This window comes from Myiozetetes cayanensis, unplaced genomic scaffold, assembly GCF_022539395.1.
Source record: "Myiozetetes cayanensis isolate MyiCay16 unplaced genomic scaffold, myiCay2020 scf10, whole genome shotgun sequence".
NCBI lineage: Eukaryota > Metazoa > Chordata > Aves > Passeriformes > Tyrannidae > Myiozetetes > Myiozetetes cayanensis.
This window is the reverse complement of record NW_026086605.1, coordinates 23551416-23568513: the sequence shown is the minus strand read 5'-3', so window position 1 is coordinate 23568513 and position 17098 is coordinate 23551416. Positions and strand designations below refer to the sequence as shown.

Here is a 17098-nt window from a genome sequence, read left to right as displayed (position 1 = left end):
CATTTGTATTTGTTTGAATAAGGGACATTTAAAAATGCTTTTTGTACTGTCTAAGATGATTGCATTATCATTAGTCAGAATGCTTTCCAAATTTTCCTGAGCTATCTACAGCATGTAACTAATCTGTACACTTTCATTAATGATGAGACAGAAGATTGATTTTTTAATTCTTTTAAAAATGTAATTAATTGTTTCTTATCTTAAAAAGTCAGCTGAAAGAGCAGTTGAAAATAAGATTTCATTTCTTGGCTTCCCAGGTAGTATGTTAACTTGTGGAGTTCCATGTAGGCATTCAATTATTTGTGCATTATCCAGCAGTTTTTTCTCCAAATATCTTCTTTCACTGATTTTTGACTGTTTTTAAAACACATCGAATCTGAGTAAGGTTGTTGCAGAGTGGAATCTTCTCAACTTTGAATTTTCAGTGCTTGTTGTTTACAAGCAGCTTTATAACTTATATAATTGATATCTACATAAGACCAAAACAAAACGTTTGTATACCTAGAACATGTGAGTTTATATTCTGGTATTTTTATCATGAGTTTTATGATTTCTGGTTACCATTTTTGATCGCTAGCTCATTTTATACCTGTAATTTCTGTAACACTGCTGAAAGGAACTATTTTATCTTCTAAGCCCTGGACTAAATGTACTGAGATGGCCAGGTAGTTCTCGTGTATTCGGCACCAGTTGTCTGGTATGCTCTGTGGTGCATGAGTTTTGGTTTATGTGGAATTTAGAAAAGATGCGTTATGAAGTTTAAGTAATTAAAAAAACCAAACTACCTATCTGTGTTCCATAATTTGTCACATTTTGGCATTTGTTTAACATCAGTTTTTTAGCATTCTGTAGTACTTCTGTATTTATATTCTTACATTGTTCAGGGCTTTTACTTGATTCACAGATGACCCCCAGACATTTAACATTCATTAAACTTGTTATCACCTTTAGCAGTGTTTTGTATCAAACTATCTCAAATTCTAAATAAAAATAGAAATGTAGTGGAGAAAATGCAGTCCATAAATGGAAGGACATGCCTCTGAAGTTATTGACTCCTCCATAACCTCTTGCACTGCAGTGGCTCACCTGATGGATCGCAACAAGGTCTGCCAATAAAGCTAATGATGCTCAGAGGGCAGGATTTACTTGTTCTTTATAAGTGCATACTTTGGGAACTTTCTGCTTCTTTTCCTTGTTTCTTCTGTTCAGGGAAATTTTTAATATGGAAGCAGTGTTAAAGAAGCTGCTACTAAACTTTGGAGTGCTTTTTTTAAATATTTTTGTCAGGCATTTAGTTTTTGATTATTTTTGAAGAAGGCAGTACATTGTGTTTGTAAATTGTATATAGTAATGTATATAGTTATGAAATATTTTGCTCTAAATCTATCTAGTAATCTTGTCTGCTTTGATATGTATAAAGGGATATGAAGCCAAAGAGTTTAAATTTTCTTGGTAGTTTAGGTTTCTACTATGTAAGCTTAACTTGTCTTCAAAACTGCACAGGCATTTGCCAGAAGTAGGTTTTCTTATGATATCTCCCTTGCTGTAACTTTGAGTCAAAAGCTGAAATACTGGAAAAGCAGCCTATTTGACTATCAACTCTTTTGCTTGTTGCTAGTAAAACAGATGGCAGATAAGAAGACAGAATAATACATCTTTTAATTTAAAAATAACATTAAAAGTTAAAAAAAATGTGGCCTTGTACATAAGTAAAAATTCTAGTCCGTAAAACTTCTTTTCTGAAGGCATTTTCTTGTTACAGTTGTAGGTGATTTATACAGAGAAGTTATATTGCTTTCTTTTTAAATCAGCTTTTCGTAAGTAAGGCAGATGGAACTGTGATGTACATGGACAGATTTAATACACAGCACTTAATACATGCCCTTACATACACTTTACTTTTTTAAGTGTTATCGTGCAAGGACTACTCTTTTTATTCAAAACAATAATATTGTAGTATCACCGTGGATATTTAGCTGAAAAGAATCAGCTGTGTAGTATCTTAAGGGTGAAGTTTAATTTGCAGAGGTTTTGCATGCAAGTCAGGGTCTCTAGAAACTGTAATCTTCATAATCAAAAAGAAATTACTGTAGCCTCTTATAAGGAGGGATGAACAAAATGGTTTAGTCTACTGCATTTCTGAGGTACTGAAAACTCTCCAGTCATTAGTTCTCCATTATCACCGAGTTACTCTACTTCTCGGTATAAATTATATATCATCTTCATTGTCTTCCTAATTGCTGATTGTGTTTTTCTTTGATCAACCTCTTACTGTGTGGAACATTTTCCTTCAGAACTGAAGGAGTTTTGTGCATGGATGTGCTCATGCTGCTCTACAGAGGTACACTGGTTCCTTTCCATCTACTGTGCATCCAGCAGTTAATGCCAGTATCATTCATCCACACTACAACCCCTTGGTCATTCAAAGTGTTGTTTGCTTGTAATTTTCAGTTGATGCTAGACTTGCATACCTCCATAGCCAAGTAGAAAGGTCTTTTTTTTGTGTGAGCTAAATGTAATATCGGTAGGCAAATAGAGCACTGTCACTATGTGCTGATAGTGGAGTGAGTATTTTCACATTTTATCAGTTTGCTCACTTAATTCTGACCTGGGATGCTTTCCTCTGAAGTTAAGTCAAGTGAGCCAGTGAAGTTCAAGGATATAATGACCCTTCAGCATTCTGACAGCAGAAGAAGTAATCACAGTGGGATAAGTATAAAATCTAATAGATCTGAATACCTTTCACAACGTTCATATGAAGTGTTTTTTCAAATTCAACATTTGCAACTCTTTCATATTCAACACTCATCTTCCATAGTTGATACCAAAACTCTTAAAACCTATAGGGGCTCTTACCAATGTTCTGTTACATTAAGGCTGCTCTAGATAATAGATATGATATGATTTAGAAGTTCACTTTTTAATTATGAACCTAAATGATTAAGTATTTTATGAAAAAAATTATAACTTTTATTAGTATTAAAATTTGTACTGTAGATAAAAATTTATATATATTTATGTAATTTCATTATTAGAAACTTACTTTATTAAAGCATAGTTAATGAAGTATTTCTTAACGGCTAAATAAGTGGTTGGGACAATGCTAATCAAGAAAAAGTTATTTTTGTAGTGATTAGTTGACGGGCAATATATATCATGATGGTTTGTCAGTCAGTGAACATCTGAGCCACTAAATGTAAACTATTGTGAGTATAAATTCGAATTAGGTGGGATACTTTGTAAGAAAAATGGTGTGCTTTCAGCTTTTATTATCGATTAAATTCCACGTTAACAGCGAGTTTCGATTTTTCTGTGTTGTTTCACTTTTCCTCCTGTTGTGGGAGATGCTGTAGATACCAACCCTGTAAAAGCAGAGACATCTAGAAAATAAAAACAAACCAGAATAGTTTCATCTGAATTCCTTCATGTTCACTTGCACCTTGGAAATTCATCTAGAGAAAATTAGATGAAATTAGAAGTGTAATTGCATGCGGGACAGATCCTGAAAGAAATAATGTTGCATTCAGTAGAAAATAGCAAATGATAACATAGATTTGGAGGAACAGCATCTTCTAGGAAAATACCAGGCACCTACTTTACCAGTCACTGGTTCTAATCTACGCACTGCATAGAAATTTTCTTTTCTTATTGATTGGTTAACATTGGCTGTTAGAGCAAGCGTTTGTGTGCACTTGAAACTCTGTGAGAATTTTCTTCTCAGTAGGCAGATCACAGATTTCCTGTCTGACATGAGTTTGAAAAGAGGAATTGTAAATGCAACTTCCTATACTGCATTTATTCTTGACTCAGTGATGAATTGACACTCAGACCTTGTATTTAAACATGATACACTATTGAGGAGGTGAAGACTATGGTTTAGTACTGCAATGGAGTGAAATAAGAGATGCTGCTACTTGGTATAGGGAGACCTGTACAACAGTCATGTTTCTAAAAGCAGTTAAAACACCAGAATCTTTGATTTCTATGAAATTTTATGGCTAAATTCTTCATCCAACAACTGATTTATTTTTTACTGTTTATTGTTATTACAATATAAATTTATATATAAATATAAATTTATATTTCTATATGTATATTTCACCCATGCAAGTAATTGTTCTCTACACTGAGTAAAAGGACATCAGCTCTCTAGAACAGACATAAATATCTCTTGAAGTTTGACATTCATGTGGTCAGAAAATGGAATTACTGGTTTTTTGCATCTGGATCATAATCACACAGAACTTTGTGGTGTATCATTTTCATAACCGGTTTCTCATAATTAAATTATCTGTATGCATCTGCTCATATCTATTCTTTAACTATTTTCTTTGTGCAGCTCAAAGGCTAAAGAAGGCTCAATTAATAGGATGCATTATATCATACCAGTTGATTAGGACTGAAACACTTGACTCCTTTTCAAGTCTTATTTCATAGTATGCTCATTGTTTCTTTGGCAGTTATGGCCTGTGCCTTGTGACTCACAGGAGCAAAGACAGGCAGCACTGCAAGTCTTTTTTTAAACCAGCGTCCTGCAGCATGAGTCAGGCTTTAGATCTGGCCTTTGTCCTTCCTTTGCCTTTGTTCTTATCATTTGTTCTGCCCTATGGTTACAGCCTCTCAGAATAGCATATTCCTGATTTTAGTGCAATTTGTTCCTGGTGAATGCCAGGGAAAATTACATAAGATGCTAACTTGTCATTTCTCAGGAAGGGAAACTACTTTATATTGAGTTGTAATGGTCACTTAAAAAACGAATGCCAAGTTTCCAACCTTCAGTGCCATGTCTCTGTAACGTTAGCTTGCTGAGGTGTAACCTCTCATTTCAAGGGTCATTTTGGTTTTAGTATTATCATCAGCAAAGTGTACAATTAATGTTTTCCACCCAAAACAAAGAATTAAGAAAAGGCATATGCGAATATGGACTTCAGTATCTGGAAAGGATTACACAACCGTAAGATTAAAAAGTAATACTTCCTTTGTAATATATGATGCTTACAAGTTAATACACTCCGGTTTTATGTAAAGATTTATTCATTACTGGTATATCTCTGCTTGGTTTATGGAATATGACATAGTCATTGCCTGAAGCAGTGTAAAGCAGGAAAGTTAATGTTTACATATCTAGTGACGGGTTTTGCTATTGTTAGTGCCAGTCTTTCTGAAAATGGTTTGACATCTTAAGACTTCAAGACTGGGAGATAAAAAAATACATACTGCATTTTCTCCGGAACTCAAGTTTGGATTGTAAATTTACCTTCTAAATAATTTAGTGAGATTAATGAGTGGTAAATTCTTGGCAGAATGAGCATTGTTGTGTTTTTGTCATAACCTATAGACAATGCTAAAAAACTGTACCAAAAAGTAGTCGATACAGTAGCCGACCTCTATATTTTCTTATAGTTTTTATATTCAGACACAGTGGGTTCTTTTTTTTCTATGAATAGTGCTTTTATAATTTTTGAAGTAAGACCAATTAAAATTTTATGGACCATTTTGTGTACAACCATGGCTTTACGTTGTAGTTTCAGAAGTAGCAGTTTGAAAGAGAGGAAACATGGTACGTGGAACATGCTGTGTTCACTTATTTTAAAGTATTTTAAATTTTCAAGGAGATATTAGTCACAGGATATAACAAAGTTATTTTTCTCTACATCAGGCTTCTCCTTGGCAGGTTTCCTTGTATTTTGTGGGTTTCTTACAGATTGTGCTTTTGAGCACAACTGCAAGCACATAATATCCTACAGAAGAACAGCAAATCAGTCATCCCTGTCTAACCTATATTTTAAAGGACAATAATTTGATACTCTCTTCTACCCAATACATTACTTTTCTATGGCAACGATCTAATCTTTCCTTGGCAAGATGATACAACAGGTAGCTAGTCCCTGCATAGCCAAAGGTAAAGCAGAGCTTAGCTGCTGAGAAGTCTTGTTTTCTTCTCTTGCATATTTGAGTTTAATAGTGTCACATTTGGAAGGACTTGGGAAGCAAGTAGTCATTTAATTATAGCAATACTTCCATAAGTATATAAGTGCATTTTTATGGCATTTTTATTTTTATCAGGGAGGGTCATAGAGTGATATGCTTCAAGGATATGCTTCTGTTGAAAATATGGAAAACTTCTCTTATAAGTAGCATTGAAGGAACAATAGGTTTTTGAAAGTCATACTAGAGCTCTGTACTAGAATATATGTTGATTTGTTTGGATTAAATACTTCAGGGCAGACTACAGACATCAGGTATTCCTGACAACCCAGGATTGGAATTTTAATTCTACCTCAGACCAGCAGACCATGGACTCTGTCCTTCTCAGGGGTAGGAAACAGTGCTATTTTCCTGATGGCATCCATCTTCATCTGCTTATTGGACTCCAGAACTTCACTCAGATGCTCATCTAACCTAGGTGATGGAATATCTAAAAGGCAGTTTTCTTGACAACTGAAAAAAATTAGCATGTAGAGAACAATTTATTGTAATCTCAGTTTTACTTCTAATATGAAAAATTTGGCCAAGTAGTACATAGATATTATAGATGGTTGAGAACTGGAGTGTCACTGAAAACAACAAGCTGTTTTGAGTAATCAGGTTGTAGAACAAAATACTAAAACATATTCCATTGGAAAGCATAAATCTCTGCATGAGAGAGCAATACCAACAGCTTTGTGTAGCTTGTCTGATGTTGAATAGTACTTCTCAGCAAAATATGCCATCATTTTTCCGCTGCTGAAATTTATATATGTTTTTTTAAATTTATGGAACAGGTTTATTTTAGACTTACTCCCAGTTTTTTCCATTTAATGTATATTTTCAGATTTTGATGTATGCAACAAATTAAGCACTGCCCTGATAGAAAATTGAGAAAATTGACAAAAATCTGGCTATGTCAGGGAGCTGACGGAGTTAAAGAAATACTGTCAAATTACTAAAACCAAAATAATAGGTTATGTAAACAGCTTGCCTCTTGCTATTTATTACTTGGGTCCTGTTTTTCTTTAGAGATGTTCCATACTTGCAAGGTAAATGGATTCTAAACCCAAACATTTGCTGTACTAAGTACGAAGTACACTAATGATAGGTTTAAAATTGGATAATAACAAGATTCTAATACTACTCAAGAGGAGATATGAAAAGAAAGGAAAATAGTATGCCTTATATGGTAAAAAGTAAGTAGGATGTTCTTTCAGTTTGAGCTGTACAAGATGTGTTTAGTAATACAGATAAGTACTACCCCGTTCAAATCTCCTCAGTTTGAGAGGAATGATTCAAGAGCTCACAGATACACAGATATATTATTTGTATGTATCAGCATGCATGCATAACATGTCAAAAACTATTCCCACTAAACTCAGTGGAACTTGAATATTTTGACCAGTGGTAGCTTAATTAGGTTGTTTGTAAGAACATAGTGTTAAAGGTTGCAATGTAAAGGTGTCACGGAAGTAGTTTGCTTCTGATTCACTCTCTGCATATTACTTATATTTGAAATTTGTGTGTACTACTCTCTCCTTTTCCATATTTGGCATTGTCACCCTTTAATAACAGTTTCAAAACGCTTTGAAATCCTGTACATTTCATATAAGCACATGGAGCAGTCTATTTTTGCCTCTGCTTTACATTGTACTCCAGATGGCATTGGTATATTTTTGGCTTATATATCTCTGTGGCTCCTTTGGGGCCAAAAAAAAAAGATAAGCATATTCCTCGAAATGAAGATAGCTATGAAGATAGCTTTTAGCTTTTCAAGATGAAGTGTGTATGTTATCCTTAAAGCAAGAAAGTTCACTAAGAAAACATATCGTCTGTCATGGCAGGTAATATGTGCCATTTACATTTTAATTTAAGGAGCTTTATCCCATTGAATGAGATGGTAGCTGACTGAACAGAGACACAGTTTTATGAATATTCACAGAGTGAGTCTGCTTGAGAGAACTAATGCACTCTATTCTTCGTGCTCTTGCTAGATGGCTTAATTGTTTTCATTTTCATTTTTTCCTTCCTTCAGGAAGATAGCTGTCATTAACTGGGATTGGATGAAGGGTTGTTGTGGTTATTTTTTGTTTTGTTGTTTGTTTTTTTTCTTTTTATATTTATTTCTTCTGGGATAAATCCTGTAAGAGTTGGCTGATTATGTGACCTCTGCCTTCTGCATACTAGCTTTAACTGGAAGACAGATACACAAAGTTGCCAAAGAAACTAACACATAGTAAATTATTTTCTTTATGTTCATAAATTATAAGAACTATATTCTTTATGAGAGTCCCTGTTCATTCCAAGTGAACAGCATCATGTTTGTCAGTTTTGAATCAATGGGTGTGGTTCTTTGGTGTATCTGAAAGAAGCTTATGTGGTAATATCCGGATAGAAGATGGCTTTTAAGCTCTAATACATCACGGATCAGAGGAGCATCTGCACTGCCTGCTCGCTTCTGTGATTTGTTTTGTCCATCCAGTTTGTGATACTCTTAGTCTGTTCCATCAAGCTGAGTTTTGTATTTGAATTCGTTCTGTTTGTTCCATGCTAACAGAAATGGACTGGATTATACTGAATTGTCTTTTGGTAACAACATGTATAGGTGAACTTTATACTGTGTCCGGTTAAACAAATCTGCTCCCAAAGAGAAGTTCTGTAAAGAAAGAACTCTGAGCTGTCTTTCCATTTTGATACTGAATTAGCAAAAAGAAGGGTAAATATATGACTGTCTTCGCTATTATTGAATGCTGTGACTGAAGACTGGACCACTGGACATTTACATGCAGTGCTCCTGAAGCTGAAGATACACAGTCATGATTCCCAGCAAGATTTTAGTCTACCACAACCCTTCTGGGGGCACACGTACAGAAACTTATAAAATTACTAGACGGCGTAAAAAATCTCATGGAGAATTGTTCAAAAATGGATATCGTGTCAAAGCTGGACATAATGTCCCTGAAAAGGAAGAACAACACACTTTGCGAAACTCCTTGGTGTCTTGTTATAGGGTCGGCTCATACTGGGGTAAGGTCCAAATCTAAACTTTTTCTTCAGAACTGTAGTTTGTTGTACTGTCTTTGGTGTTAGTATTATTATCTTCTAAAAAGGATAAATCTAATTATTTTTTCAAGTTAGAAAAAAAAGCTACAGTATTTATGATGCTTTATAGGAAGAATTCCTTCCCAAACTTATATGCTGCAATGTACTCCTATCTCCCTCATCAAAGGGATTCACCCAGAATTAAGTAATTCAGTCTTTATTGAAGGATGGAATGTAATTTTCTACACTGTTGGCATTATTAAAAAAATATTTTTGCAACTGCTATCATTGTTTCTAGAGGTGCAAAAGTAAGTTAAAGAAATGTGCAGCAGAGAGATTTATTAAAAAATCTTTGATGCATCATTGTTTGAAAGCAATTAGCATGAAATTTATATAGATTCTGAATTTTATTTAGTTTTACTATCCTGGTCATAGGGCATTTTTTGTTCTCCCCACTTGTTTGTTGCATAACAGAGGTGGGGAAATGTATAAAGATATTTTGTCTGTTTGTTGCTTCCAGGGAATGGTAGATCCTTTTCCTTCCTGCTATTTTCTTTTGCTTTTTCCTTTGAGCTTTCATTTTCAAGCCTGTCTAGAGGGAGTGGGATCTCAGATAACTCTGCTACATTGTGTGAAGGCATTCAAAATAGGATTATTTTGCATCCTAAAAATTACCTCTCCATCATATGTGTCTCAGAAAAGGTTCCTAAGTATGGATTCTGGGGGGTGGGGGTGGTGGTTTCAGTCTTCAGTAAATCTAGGGTAGAAGTATCCATTGATAGGTTTGTTGAAGATACTGTTCTGATGAATGAGTGAATGATTGGTCAGGAATAGAAAGGGTGTGGAAAATCTCTGAGTATTGAATCCTTAAACCAGTATTTTGGGTATACTGTTGTCGATAAGGAGAAAAATAAACAACATAAGGTAATTAGAAAGGTATTATGTATTTCATTGGTGAGAAATAATGTAATGCTTGGTGCATTTCATGTCTATGGACCTCTCATGTTGAATGAAGAAATACTCCAATTCCTGTCTCTATGTATGAGAATCTCATTAAAATCAAATAAGTATAGTTGCCATAATTTCCTTGCCTTCCCCTTAAAAGATTTAAAAAGGTAAATTTCTTTTTTTGTGGGGTTTGCAACCTTTGCAACCTATATTAATCCAGTGGAAAGCATCAGTTCAGCAGAGAGACTGCAGAGCTGTCAGACAGACAAGAAAATACCCTATTTCAGCGTCTTTAAGACTGTGAAGTCAAGTAGAGCTTAAAATAATGTTGTTTTCTTTGCTGTAAACTTTATAGATAAAATGATTTTCCACTGTAATTGCATTGCTACTGGCACATAGTTTATTGGGCATGTTTTTGTCACTATTCTGTTCTAAAGCATCCATTTTATTGGGTCCGTAGTAGAGAGTCAGGAAAGAAATGCTCCTGTTGAATTCTAGATCTAGTCTGGTATTTCAATTTGGTATATTGCTTCCAATTGATCAGATAATTGATTTTTTCCGTAGGACTGATTTTTTTTGGTAGTATGCAGCCTCTCTTAGTAACCATTTAGTGAAGGGTGGTTCCACTCAGTATCTGAAATAATATTACACACATCTTTTACATTGTCAGTGTATTTATTTTGAAAATGGTCTGTTTGCTGTACAGGCAACACAGGTATCTAAACAAATACTTTTTCAGTAAGAAAATAATCCTGTGGTGTAGGTGGAGATTTATTTGAATCATCATACCTACAACTCAAATTATTGTACTAGAGGCAGAAACTATTGACTACAACACTTTGTCTCATAATGTTAAAGGAATTTGGTTGATAATCATAGAAGTTTTTTTCTGTTTTTGAAATCTGTGAATCTCTTAGGTTTGTCCTCAGCATTGCAACTGAAATGAACTCCAATTCCCAGGCATATTTTAGTATCTGTTTGGAAGCAGTAAACTAACAAACTCAAGAGGTCATTTGATTATTTTATCTGTATATTTTTCCTCTGATTAGAGAGATTTTCTAAGTAAGTTCAGTGTTTTGGGACTTATTTTTGATATAAATTTCAGTATAGAAGCTTATATCCTATTCTAATCAGATCCCAGGAGAAAATTCTGATATAAAACCTCTTGCCAAAAAAAAGGTGAGTTACATGATGGAGGAAACATAGCAAGCGCTTTCTGAGCATCCTGTTCGCAGTTTGCAGTTAACTTTAGCAGCCAGAATCCATGAAATGTGCAAAATTAGAATAGACTTTACTGTAATACATAAGAAAGTTATCCTTTCTGAACTACTGATTATATAATTTAAATGTTAACCAGTTTATTAGGTATTTCAGATTAAAAGAATCTTCTCCACACATATAAAGCATTCCCAAATGTTGTTAAGGAAAGAGAGCTGTGCACATTTGTATATTTAGCTGAAACAGCTTTGGGAAAGGGGGAATTTTAGTGAGTGCTCCTGTTACAGAATTCTGCTTGCTATTTTGGATGCATAAATAAACTTCAACCTTATTGAGCTGGTAGGCCTGAAAGAGATAACATCATCTTAGTTGTGAGTTAAATTTGATTTGAAAACAGTGAGAGAGCATAGGATGGGGCATTGTGTTACTGATTACATGTAAATAGTATCATGGCTAAGCTTCGCGAACAAAGATTTGAGAAGGGCTCTACCCACGCTTGCTACAAGCACGCTGAGATCCCACTTGGAGCACCGCATCCAGCTCTGGGGTCCTTGGCAGAAAACAGGCATGGACCTGTTGGAGTGGGTCCCAAGGAGGGCTACAAAAGTGATCCAGAGGGATGCAACACCCTTGCTATGAGAAAAGGCTGAGAGTTCAAGGAAGCCAATCTAGCTGAAGATGTCCCTTCTAATTGCAGTGAGGGTTGGGCAAGATGACCTTTAAAGATTCCTCCCAACCCAAATTATAGTAGAGTTCTATGGAAATCACATAAAATGACATACAGGAATTTAGTAGCAGATCTGTTTGTGTCTTGAAAACTGTAGAATACTGGAAAGAATTAATGTGCCATCATGATAGGGAAAACTGTCCTTTTAATTTAATTTTTGATTTTTTTTGTATTTGAACCAAACAAAGCAGATAATGCACTGAGGTTTCTGAAAATTATTATTTGATCCTTTCCATGTAATGACTTTAGCTTTTGCAGTTGAAAGCCAGTTCTATTTTGTAGCTAAACTGTTCAAGCAAACTCTCCACTTTTTTTCTTATTTTTTAAGTTATATTCTCTGAACAGAATTCTTTAAAAAGGTGTGGGCTGTAGCAAATGCAGAACTTCATCCTTAATGATTTTCTTCTCTCACAGAAAATATATTGAAGCTGTAGTATTTTTGTTCTATTATTTGATGTCTTAGCAACTTAAATGTATCTTAACCATTGTATTGGTTTGGAGATAGAGGTGTTATTGCTAATTTTGATGCTTCTCAGGTTTCTTTTTGAAACATGGCAGTTTCAAACCAGTTTCAAAACTTGGTCATCTCATTAACTTCAGATGCAGTACTGAGGAAAGGTTTTTCACTAGCCATTTTTCAATAAAGTTCATGGGGAATGGAGTGAGGAAGGTAGCTGGATGGAACAGAGATGAGAAAAATCTCCTTCCATGTCCAGCTGCTTCTCTTTGGATAGGAGTAGCAACTGTGGGAACTATTGGAAGTGAAACAGAGGGATGTGTCTCATGGTTTCAGCAGTATGATCTAAAATTATTATATTCTAATTGCAAATAGATCTGACATATATAATTGTTAAGCTTCATTTTATTGCTTTTCATCTAAATCCCTAAATCCGTGTAGTAAGTTGTGATTAATTTTCATAGTTCCCCATAGTCAGTAATTACAAAGAAACTTTTTATCCATGTAATAGACAGGATTGTGCTTTAAGACTACTTATGAGTCTTAAAAAGGCTACCTACTTATAAGCCTTAGCGAGAGTAAAAATTTTATTTAGCAACTTTCCAAGAATATTGTGGGAAAAACATCATGATTTAAACTCATCTTTCCACATGCATCTTTACTCTTGAGAGGAACCTCTTATTCCTCATCATCAGTGAGATGATAAAAGTTGTGACCAAGTTTATATCTTTGCTAGGACCAGTCTTTCGTAAGTTTCTAGAAACAAAAAATGGTTTTTAGCACTGGAAGTCAGTAAAGTAAATGTCAATAAAGAGAATGTATGAGAAGAAGCTGCCCTGGACCTCACTATAACCTCAGTTGCAATAGCACGTTACACAACTTTTATGTAACTCCTGGCTGTATTCTCTAATAAAAATTATCCTCCGAGCTTTATTTTAATTTTATAAGCTGTGCATGTGTATAATACACAATGTACTTTTATTCATATGCCAAAGATCTGCAACCAAATCATTTACTATCAGCATAAGACTATTTTAATAATTTAATCCCTTAATCTCTTATAGTATTTTCTCCTGCACAAACTCTCTTTGTATGTCTTGCCAACTTGGTAGTTGTCTGGAAATTGCTATGCACGCAACCTGATTTCTACATAAAAATTCAATTTCTTTTTAAAAACAGTTGCTTCTTTGTAAAAATAGTTGCTTCTTTAATAGTTGAAGTGTAATGGAAAGAAATAAAGTTAATTTGCCATTTTTAAGAGAAAATGTGTAATTTTTCTGTTCTGCTCGAGTTTTTTGAAATTAGGGTGGAGATGAGCATTATTACAATAAAAGATTTTACGTCATTAAGATTTACCAATTTAATCAGGCATATACAGTCTAGTTTATCCAGGTTATCAGATCTCTTGCCCATAATCTCTTATTTTTCACTAAGCAACGTGGGAGCTTGAGAACTGAGGCGTTTCACATCCACGTGTCTTTGACAGTCTGAAAGAGGGACATATGCGCTAGAATTGCCAGCAACCTCAGTGAGGTTTTCTCCCTTTAGCTTTCAGCCTGTGTGTGTCCACCCGTGACTTCGTACATAAACTAAGGTTTTCTGATAAGATACATCAGTTATTAGGAAAATAAATTCAAAACAATTTGAAAAAGACCTGTTAAGGATCTTGGAACAATTAAATATGGAAGAGCATTTCAAAGGTATTTGTCATTTTGTATGCTACCAATATTGATTTAATTGATCACTGTTGTTGTGATATGTTGTTATAACTTGAATTATTCTTTACTATAGCTATTTTTTTTTCCTTTACTGCAGGTTTAAGATTTTTAAGAGCCCTTAGACTGATACAGTTTTCAGAAATTTTGCAGTTTCTGAATATACTTAAAACAAGGTAAGACTTTTTCTTACGTACTGAGTTAATTGCATTGGTAACAGACCGTAAGTGGCTTAAATTTGGGATCCTAGTAATATATGATTTTCTGTCCTGGAAAAAAAAAATTTGTTATCTGTTCTTTAAACTTTTTTCTGCCGATGAATGATTTATGAGTGAAAGCATCTTTTGCTATGTGATCAGTAGATTTTGATGTGTAGTTAAGTTTAAAATATCAAACAAGGTTGAGTTTTGATAAATTAGAAACAGAATGAATTACATAGCTTTGCACTGATTAAACATTGCTGCTTTCCATATAAGCAGTCCATGTTCTGCTGTCCTGGAAAAACAGAAATCAAAATTCATTCAACAGAATACAGTTAAAAAGTATATTGAGAATTATCATTGTGGCTCTATTTCAGTATTTTTGAGCTGAGCATCCTTTTTCACATCAAAAGCATGTTAAAAATTACACTGAGCTTTCTTTTTATTGTGTTCATTGTCCTTAGTATTTATTTCATATAATAATTGAAATAGTCCAGTTAACCTTCTGGTTTACTGATTCTTTGGCCTATTAATACATGAAAGTTGTACATGAAAGAAGAATCACAGTTTTGGACAAAAGATCACTTTGAAGGAAATAAAAAGAAACCTTCCCATGCCTTGCAGTTGAAGACATGTTACTTTTCATCATTTTCTAAAATGCCCCAGGGGAAGTATTGAACCCAGTTTCCAATAATTACTCTAAACTCAGTTCCATTCTGGAATCCTTTTCTCTCTGCACCAGTTGATATTGATGTGTGAGGGGTTTATATGCAGGTAACTCCATTTCTTGCTATGATAATTAATAGCAGTGGTTAAGTAGGTCCTGAGCTTTGTACACAGTCATGGTAAACAGCTGTTTCTTCAACCCTTAACCTTGAAACTATTTTCTTTGCTGGAAAACTCTCACATTATCTGCCTGTAGTGGTGTTACTATAAGGAATCCACTTGTCAAATACAGATATCAAAGAATGTGTAGTGAAGTCTCATAGCTTAGAATACCACTGGGATGGTAAAGGAGAACAATTTGTGCAGGAGCTCAGAATATGCAATGAGTTTACATTTAACACACAAAGCAGCCTTGCCATAAGAAATGTCAGTGAACAGAGAAGCCCCATAAACTCAAAGGATTTTGGATAAAAGCTAATAGCCCCTTCAGCAGTTGGGGATTTGTGAAATTCCAGATCCGTAAATGAAGGGATACTGCATTAATCACATTCAATGTATTCAGAGCTGGTTTATTCAAGATTGACCTGTTCATTGAAATAACATTTTTCTGGTGCAAAATTTACTCTCCTATTAGACACAGATGTCATTTTCTCTGTAATTATTTATGTGACCGTCCAAATATCTGTAAAACTCAAAAATTGATTATTGAAAGACTGTAAAGGAAAGTTTTCTTGTATGAGTGTTTTAGTTCAGTCAACTAATTAATCCTTAGCAGTTCATCATTAGCACCATTTATTTAGCTTAAAAACTGTCGCTTCCTCAAAACAGTTTTTTATTTTTCCTGGTTCTGCAATAGAAAGTCATGTCTGTTCTCTTCTGTATTTTAGTTTATAACCTGAAGTTAACTAAATAAAATGGAATGCTATTCATGTTCACAAAACATATTTTTGTAAAATGGGTATGTGAAGTTCATTTATTTTAGAAAACTTTTTATTTACATCTGAAAAAAGGCATGCCGAGCCCTTGTGGTTGATGTTTAGTAATTTTGCAAGAGTTAGGGCAGTTAAACTAGTAGTCTCAAGAAATCTAATTTTATTTAAATAAAATTTACTTCCCTAAGTTAAAGCAGTGTTTCAGTTATGTACCATGGCCTTAAACCATTATTATTAATTTAAAATCTTATACTATATTGTATGCTTTTGCCCTGCAACATTATTTTGTTCAGGGATGGTTAAAAAACTTTGAGAATTAAAACATTGTAGCATTTTTTGCAATCCACTTTTAAGGTTTTAATGACATTTCAATATTGTAGTTTTTTTGCAAACATAAAGACCAAGGATTAATTAGAGAATTTGAATTGTTGAACTGGAATAACAAATTCAGTGTATCATTACCAGCTCTGAAGTTACAGTATAGGGAAAAAAGCCACTTTTTATATTTTTAGCAAAGTATAGTAGTTCTCTTTTTGAGTTTATATGTATTTATATGAAAAAGTATGGAACTAATTCAACTACAGGCATTTTAATGTGTTTGGCATTAATAACAAGTAACTACTAACAAGATGAGAAACTGATAGGGTATAATGGGCACTGCTGTGTTTTTAATATTTAGTGCAATTCGAGAAGAAATTCTCTCCTCCTTTTCCTCTTTTCCCCAGTAAAGAAAAACCTTTATTCTAACTTATAAATTAAAATTAATGCTAGAATTAGTGACTGAGATATGCGGATTAAAGGAACATGTGTTATTTATACAATGAGCAGAAAGGCCAAAAATTGGAATCCAAAAGAATAAGGCAAACAATGCAGAAACTGAGGCAGTAAGGAGACTAGCAAAGTATTAGGTAATGATTAGACTATCTGAAAAATTGCTAAACGTGTTTGAAAAAATCCAGTAAGACAAAACAAAATTTTGCAATGTTGTATTAGAATACCATACTCTGCCAAGGACCTGTTTGTTTCCTTAATTTGAAATAAAATGTCATTTACTCAAAATTTTTTGTTCTCATGTTTGATGAAATTGATTTATGCAATTTTCAGTTGAAAATTTCTCTCCTTCATTGTTTTCTAGTATTATTTTTCAACAAAACTACAGAGGCTTAGGCAGGGCTCACAGTAAGGGATTTTGCACAGATGTTGGAAAGAGCTTAAAGAGGGGG

General features: G+C 34.0%; 1 protein-coding gene across 27 annotated transcripts in view; it reads left to right on the top strand.

Annotated features, from left to right (window-relative positions):
• KCNMA1 (potassium calcium-activated channel subfamily M alpha 1) overlaps positions 1 to 17098 on the top strand; it is a 469151-nt gene that overhangs the window by 285629 nt on the left and 166424 nt on the right. For all 27 annotated transcript variants that reach the window (XM_050305299.1, XM_050305298.1, XM_050305292.1 and 24 more), the window contains one exon: positions 14178 to 14253. In XM_050305299.1, the coding sequence (XP_050161256.1) occupies positions 14178 to 14253 (76 nt within the window). The remainder of the gene's footprint in view (positions 1 to 14177; positions 14254 to 17098) is intronic.